This window comes from Cupressus sempervirens, chromosome 7 (assembly GCF_028749045.1).
Source record: "Cupressus sempervirens isolate cs-2001-9-10 chromosome 7, ASM2874904v1, whole genome shotgun sequence".
Lineage (NCBI taxonomy): Eukaryota > Viridiplantae > Streptophyta > Pinopsida > Cupressales > Cupressaceae > Cupressus > Cupressus sempervirens.
In genome coordinates this window covers 639,270,629-639,278,812 of record NC_143124.1, presented here as the reverse complement: position 1 = coordinate 639,278,812, position 8,184 = coordinate 639,270,629, and the positions used below count along the sequence as shown (strand labels likewise).

The window sequence follows — 8,184 nt, the reverse complement described above, 5'->3', positions numbered from 1 at the left end:
TATATAATTAAGTGACTCAATATTAATAGTCATGGTGTTTGTTTGTAGGGAGGGTTTCTTTTTTGTTCTTTTTTTTTCAAAGTTTAGTGGTTATTGTGTTCACATCTAAAAATGATCAAAATATCCATTTTCATAAGTCATTTGAAATAAACAACCAATCATATGTGACACATGAGATCATCAATAATATGAATCTAGATACACAATTCTATTCAATTTTTAGATATATTCCTACAACCAATAACCAAATGAGTAATAGAGCTATCATTGACAACTAAATAATAATCAATAACCATAAGTTATTAAAACTCAAATATTAATAAAAAAAAGTTATGATCATGGTGTTGTATAATAAGATTTTTTTTATTTGTATACATCCTTTTAAAATTTTGGGGTTATCATGTTCACATTTAGAAATGATCCAAACTATTTTTTTTTCATAAGCTATTTAAATAAACAACTAATCATACGTGACACACAAGATCATCAACGAAAATGAATCTTGATCCACAATTATAATCAATTTTCAGATATATTCCTACAATCAATTAAAAAATGAATAATAGAACTATCATTGACAACCATAATCATAAATAATAACCCTAATACCCAAATATAAATGAAGTGTTCCTTTCCAAAACCCAATAAAAATAATATACAAAGTTGAGTCCAACTAGCGTAATTTAGAAAATTGGGTCTACAACTACTTGGATGGTCATCGAAGAACACTGTTTATTGAAAGGCGTTCAAACGTATCTCCCATGTTCTGTTTGCAAAGACTTTTCTGAGTTTTAAGGAAGAAGTGGAACCTTCCATGATATTCAAAGTTCCCCTTTTGAAAATTTGAAATAGATGTTAGGCAACATAAGAGCGTTGAACCCCTGGGAAGAAAAAGTCCCAGTTGGACCTCGTATACCAGTTACCAATCTTTCTCCCCATTCCTCACGCTCACGCTCTTTCCCCCAGACCCAGACCCTGACCCTCCTCTCTCTATACGCAGTCAAACAATCTGCCTGCCCTTCATGCTCCTTATATACATCTTTACGCCCTCCATGCTCTTCATGCTCCCTTACAAGCCTTGGAAACATTTTGAACTGCTTTCTGATATTCCTCTTGACTCTTAATTCATTACCCAATACAGAAATATAAGCAAAAATAAGACATGACGGAAACAAGAATGGACTTGGACAAATCCATTGCCGTAAATCAAGCATTACATGGTTGTGAATTGGCAAAAGAGTTGCAAAACAAGCTTCATTCCACATCACCATCTGACCTGGATTTGAATGACCTCATTGGGCCTTCTTCAGAGATTGTGAACACATTTGGTAGAGTGTTGGATTTGCTTGGCTACAATTCAAATCAATTTGTCCCTGCTGAAGATGTTCAGAGAATTGGCCAATCACAGGCCATGGCTATCATAGAGTCCCCTTCAAGCAAACTGTATGGATCATCCTCACTCACGAGTACAGGCAAGCTCAAAGGCCCTGCTGAAAGCTCTGACAAGGAAAAACCAGGCCAGGAGGAAGGTTCTAAAAGGAGGTATATCGACCGTTTATTTTTCCTTTCAATTACTTTTGTTCCACAAAGGAGCCATTATCACTTCACAAATAAATATTTAGAAGATTGTTTCTGATATCAATTATATACTTTCATGCCAATTATTTGTTTAGATTAAGGAAAACTCAGATATGTGAGATTATACATATTAAGCAATTATGAAATGTTACAAATGCACAATAATGCTGCAGAAATATAGTAAAACGTAATCAGTGTTTTCTCAGAGGTGGGAATGAACAGGAAGTGACTATAGTGTAATCAGTCATCTGTAGAAGGCCCTTTTTCTTTTAAATCTCTGAAGTCAAAGTCATATATATTTTATGTTGATTTTTCGAGTCAAAATTTCTGTCTAAGAACAATAATTGTTCAATTAAACAAAATTCTTCCATTCTGTCTTTGGTGGTTATTGCAGTTTCAAAGCAATACTCGATTTTCCAAAATGTAGTTGTTTTATTCTTTTAAACCTGCTTAATATTGATTTAAATAAATGGGATGAAGAAAATGTAGAAGTTCTTTTATGTGTTTTTTATTTAGATTGTATAGAATTTTTTAGCATTAATTTTTCACAGCATATTCTGTAATTCATCATTAATGTAGATGTTTTATTGTTTTAGATTTATTTGATATTAATTTAAATGAATCAGTGAATAGAAGATTTTAATGACAACTACAAGATGAAACAGTTAACAAGATTAAGATAAATATTCTTAATTTATCTTTCATGCTGTTTTTTATGTAGAACCTCTTATGTCAATTTTATCAAGAGCGCTGGCCATCTGGTTTATCTTTTTCCCCTCGCATAACTGGTGCATGTTCTAACTTTAAAAGTTTTGTTATACTAGATATCTTTGTAAACTGTGTTCAAATGCTCCTGAAACAACCCACGTTTATTAGGACATCAAGTTCAACCTTGATTCTTAATAAGGATGTCTATTGGTGGTTTAGGGTCAGATTTATTTGGTCTAATTTATTCATGTTGTGGTCAATCATATCACACTTTTCAACAGAACATTAATTTCCACCCTCATTCTTATTAGGGATGTCTATCAATGATTTAGATTTAGAAATATTTGCTCTAAATTATATTTTTGTTGCAGTCAACCACTCTATTTGAATATCACACTTTTCAACAGTCAAACAATCAATAGCAATTTTATACCATATTCTTACCGTTGACCAAAATTTACATTTGACCATTGAATTAGTATGATTTGAAAATGGTCTCCCGACATCTATATAGAGACCTCTTCTCCTTCTTCAACAAGAAATATCATCTTATCAATATTTTCTCAAAATAATTAAACAACCCAAAAAAAAACTTTTATCAATAAAATTAAGACCATTATTCCTCCCTTTGCTATAAATACCAGCCTATCAATATTTTCTCATAAAAAACTATTCTTAAGCAAAAACAAACTATTCATCTCATTTGCTAAAATATATAATTTAAATTCCCCATTGCCTATTTTAAGAATTGAATGATCATGGCCACACGATCCTCATCCTCCAAACCTACCTGCTCTGTTTGCTAATATCCCTTATTTCATGCCCCTGGAGTTCTGAAGCATTATAATAAGGGAATACAGTCAATTCATCTTACATCTCTCTCAAAATTCATATATTTGCCTAAATTGCAGGAGAAATACCCCGAGATGGAATTTAAGGGTGCCTACATCAAGCCTTTCTGATACAGGGTCTGATGGGCCGACGGACGATGGCTACTCATGGCGCAAATACGGGCAAAAGGAAATTCTAGGGTCTCAGTATCCTCGGTATTACTACTCTACACAAGCTACTCATACATAGTTCAGTATAACAAAAATGAGGCCTATGTCTAAACTGGTTTAAAATTGGCACTGAATTGCAGAAGCTATTACAGATGCACCCATAAAACTGATATGGGCTGCCGGGCCAAAAAACAAGTACAGCGAGCCAATGATGATCCTTCATTCTTTGATGTAATATATATTGGGGCTCACTGCTGCCAAATGAATCCCCAAATCCTTGAAATCCAGAATTTTTACGGGCATCATCAAATTGGTTCCACGAGCGTTCCCACAATTCCAACTACTCTAATATTTGGCGGTTCACAGCCTGAATCTTCTACAGGGCACGTATTATTGGAGGCTTCAACAAGAGATCCAGTTGTTTGCAAAGAGGAAACTGACAAGGGTTATGATTTTGGAAAACCCCCAATATTCCAATACAATCCTGACCTAGTTCAAATGACGCAACATGCGGGAAATCCAATAGAAACCACAATGGACTACTATAGGTTTTGGGGCGGAGGGCAACAAGATATAAATACAAATCCAGCAAACATACCTCTTTCTGTCTTTAGGGAAGAGAAGAATCTGATCGATTTCCTTCCTCAGCAGGGTCCTTCATGCAGTGAGGGAGAGCCGAGCTTTGTGTCCTTCTTTGGGCCTTCCGTTGGATCTGAATCAAGCTTTATGGAAATGATGGATTCTGGGGACAGTGTGAGCCCCCATCTTCAGGCCTCCAAATCTGAATTCACGGATGCTGTATCAGGGGAGACATCTTCTTCCTCCATGCTTGACCTAGACATCATGTTCCACACGGTAAATCTGGATGCCCTAATCCATTTCAATGACATGATTTCCTTCTAGGACAAGCCGTTGATCTCTTCTGCTAACCTTCCGCAATTTCTATTTGTCTTAATAGGATGACCTTTCCGAGCATCAGCTGGGAGAGAAGCTTCCATGGAACATTAAGAAGCCATAAAATATGTCTTCTTAATTGTGAGGGCTCGGGGCAGCCAATCCATGTTGTCTGCCTCATCAAGCTTATTCTGTGGCTGAAGAACAGGGAGTACTGGCTAGAGATTGACATTACTACCTTAATTCTTTTTCTAATTCCATGTAAAAGCATTTACTGCAATCTAATTATTCGCTCCTCTTGAGCGCGGGAGAAGCCCTAGACTGGTTTGTCCTTGATCGAGTTTTGTAAGCTAATTTGATGGATATTATTTCTCTTTCCCAAACCAACATCGATCCAGAATTCGGAAAGAAGCGAAAATCAAACCAATTTTTTTCAGATTCAAAATAAAATAATCTGTTGTTTTTAGGATTTTGTATTCTTACCATTTGAAAAAATAAAATAATATGTTGTTTTTAGGATTTTGTATTCTTACCATTTGAAAAAATGAAAAGTAAACAAGAGTTCTTGATGAGCTGGAGTCCCTACTTTTAGTGGGAGTGGTGTGGGAATGTAATTCTGTGTGGGAATGTAATTCTGTGTGGCATGCATTACCAAATGTAGAGGTCATTCATCCTTAACCAATGAGTCAATGTTGAAGCTTAAGGCCACTAATCCAATGCTAAAACTTAAAAAGAAGCACCAATAAAAAAGAGAGGATTAGAAATAAAATATTGAGTCAAAATGACCAAATTAAAATATAGATGATATCCCCATCCATCAATAGATGTAAGGATGAAAATATAAGCATATATATGAATATATGTATGTTGAATATATCCAAAGAATATATTTCAATGAATTAAACAAATAATAGATAACTTTCAAATCAGTGCTATTGAACTATATTATATTAGACATTGAATCAAACAAAAACAAATGATGTAGTATAAGAAACCAAAACATTTGAGAAATTATTTCAAAGCAAGAAAAAGCATATTTGTTATTTTCCATTTATTGAAAGTCATATACAAGTTTATAGTTTAGTTCACATTTTTCAACTATAGATATAGCTTTAGGATCACGGAAAATAGAGAAAGTAGTTGTGTTGTTTTGATGATAAGAAAGTAAGCAAAATGTTAAGTTTTTTCTTTAAATATAAGGTAGATTTGAGGGTGGTTATTTGTCGCTTGTAAGTTGTTGTTGTTGCATGTGTTCATTGTTCCTACAATTTATCAAAGCGAGCAAATTAGAAGTGGTCATTAACGCAGTTAGAACAATGTACTATGAGGCACTAGAAATTCTGTAATTTTTTTACTGAGTATGAATTGTGGTATGGTATGTGATTAGTGTTACCTTAATGGCTTCTATACAGTCCTGGTGAAATTTCATTTAAGTTGAGTTCATGTTTATGTCCTCTGCCATTTATGTACTCTACAATTTTTAGACGAGTCAATAGTAATCCATGAACGAATGATTATAAATACAGAAGCTATGTAGAAACAAAGCTAGTTATTAGCTTACATTGGTGGATTCTTCTATTAGTGAATGATTATAAATACAGAAGCTATGGAGAAACAAAAGTAGTTATTATCTTACACTGGTGGATTCTTCCATTAGCGCTATGATTGAGTGGTCCATTGCAAGAGTGAATGTTTCATCCATCTTTTTTATGTTTTTATGGAAATGTAGCAGTTCACAGATACTACATGGTTGAGTTGGTGTGTCATTAACAGTGCATAGGTATCTTGTAATTGATTTTCAAGTTACACTTTGTGTTTGAGGATTGTTTTTTACCCTCCTTTGACTCAGATCGAATCCTTCACATACCCAAGCTCAGATGATGTTTAAAAATATTTACTTCTTGTTTTGTGTAAGGTCTTAAAATCCTAGATACTTGTCAAGTTATTAAAATGATGCCTTAATCGCAAGTCAATAACACATAGACATAGTCTTACAACAACGACTAGTCAAAGGTACAATTTTCATTTTATAAACTTTCAAATATAACATTTATACAAGATTTTTCTAGTTTAACTTGTCACTCATTATCTTACAAGATCTGTAATAAGAAATTCCCACAAAACCATGATACACTAATCATCATTACACAAATAATAAAGATGATGATTTTCTGTCTTAATATTACTACATCAATGAATAATATGGAAAAACATAATATATATCACATGTTTGCTCAATTCCATTCATTTTATAAATTTAGTCATCAAGGTACCACACTAGAACTACAACCCTATTTCCTAAGCCTCTAGACTTCACGTCCTCTAACAATCCTAAAATAGGAGTGTGGCCCAGGTGCTTTTTCCTCCCAACCATGGAGTAGTTAGTTCCCCCGGAGCTTATCATGAAATGAAAAGCACTTTGTCCCTTGCTTGAAAAGCTTAGCAACTTGGCATTGACATATCAAAAAGAAAGGGTGTAACTATGCATATATCTACTTAACATTCTATTGTAAGCAGAAATATGAGACATAGGGTGGCAGAGAGGAATTGAAATAATTATTCATGCATATTAATGAAATATATGCGAAACAAAGCTTTGGCCAAAACATCTTTTAAACAAAGAAAACTAGTTACTACTGGTAGGTAATCGTTTACCCTTCTCTATATTCCACATTACACACCAATTCCTATTTCCTAAACACCATGTCTATGGATAAGTAGGAGATAATATCCACAGCAGGTCAAATTGTGACATTGCTATCAAGATTTAACTGTGTGATTTTGACTCAAACTCATTGACCCATGTTTCATGAGTAGTGATTCAACATAAATACATCTCTCATGAGAATAAATGGAACACTTAGCACTCATTGGATCTAGGTGATGCTCACAAGGGTGAAGTACTAGGAAATTATCTCCTACTTATCAATTGCTGAGCTTAAGGGGCTTTCTAATGAATGGCTCATAAGGCACAACACTTGGTGATGGTTTTGCAAATGGGGTTGCAAGCTTTGGGTTTAATAATGGAGGAAACTCTATAATTAAGTGCACTCAGTCTAGAGTAGTACTAGGATGGGTGACCTCTCGGGAAGTCTTGATGCTTCACCCCTGTGAGCATCACCTAGATCCAATGAGTGCTAAGTGTTCCATTTTTTCTCATGAGAGATGGATTCATGTTGAATCACTACTCATGAAACATGAGTTAATGAGTTTGACTCAAAATCACACAGTTAAGTCCTGATAGCAATATCACCATTTCTATTTTCAAAATAGTAACCATTTCTATTAGTAACACAATACATGTAGGGTATATGGTTTCTTTCATGTAACTTTTCTTCTTAATTCAATCTAATCCAATTCATTTACATTTTACATTCATTAATACAAACTAGTGCTTATTTCTAAAATTAAAACTTCATTCTTGCATCAAATTTTATCTCTTTAATAGACCATTTGTAAACACAATAGTACTTTTTTAAATAATTCATTTTAGAAATAATAGGTTTAAATAAAAAATTTCTAGTCCTCTAATATTCCTTGTCATTTGTCATAGATCAATTTTATTCATTCTATGAAGCATAATGATACTATAATATCATGTGGCTCTATATTTTCAACCTTATGCATTTATTCAACTTGGATTTAGTAGATAAATACTACTTTGCTACATGCTTTCCTATCTATGAAAGGTAAATAAGTTCCATATAGATTTACCCAATTAAATAATTTTATCACTAGCACTTGCACCTTAAAAGAGGTGCAAGGGTACGTCAATAGGTTTTTCTTCGAAAGTAAAATTAAACTTGTGGTTTGAACAAACAAGTTATACAAAATGATGAAGATTGGGTTAAAATCTAGGAGAGATTGTAGAGGAAAGTTATAGAGAATGAAAGATGACACATTCATGAAGGAAGAAATATTGGTTTTCAGGACAAGCCTTCCTTACTTAACATTCATAAAGTAGATTGTTTGAGAAGAAGGGAAACACTTCATGTAATTGAAG

The 8,184-nt window shown here is 33.7% G+C and overlaps 1 protein-coding gene across 1 annotated transcript; it reads left to right on the top strand.

Annotated features, from left to right (window-relative positions):
* Window positions 1–808: 808 nt before the first annotated feature.
* On the top strand, window positions 809–4,698 carry LOC149548305 (putative WRKY transcription factor 53). The gene is made up of 4 exons (XM_089792401.1): window positions 809–1,542; window positions 3,198–3,332; window positions 3,428–4,142; window positions 4,246–4,698. The coding sequence occupies exons 1-4, from the start codon at window positions 1,163–1,165 to the stop codon at window positions 4,303–4,305; spliced, it is 1,290 nt and encodes a 429-aa protein (XP_089648527.1). The 5' UTR covers window positions 809–1,162; the 3' UTR covers window positions 4,306–4,698.
* Window positions 4,699–8,184: the final 3,486 nt, after the last annotated feature.

Bases quoted from the DNA above. Each gene is read 5' to 3' on its own strand.
- LOC149548305 (XM_089792401.1), top strand. From the start codon at position 1,163: ATGACGGAAACAAGAATGGACTTGGACAAATCCATTGCCGTAAATCAA. The intron at 3,333-3,427 runs GTATTACTACTC...ACTGAATTGCAG, and splicing joins CTAGGGTCTCAGTATCCTCG to AAGCTATTACAGATGCACCC. The intron at 4,143-4,245 runs GTAAATCTGGAT...TTGTCTTAATAG, and splicing joins TAGACATCATGTTCCACACG to GATGACCTTTCCGAGCATCA.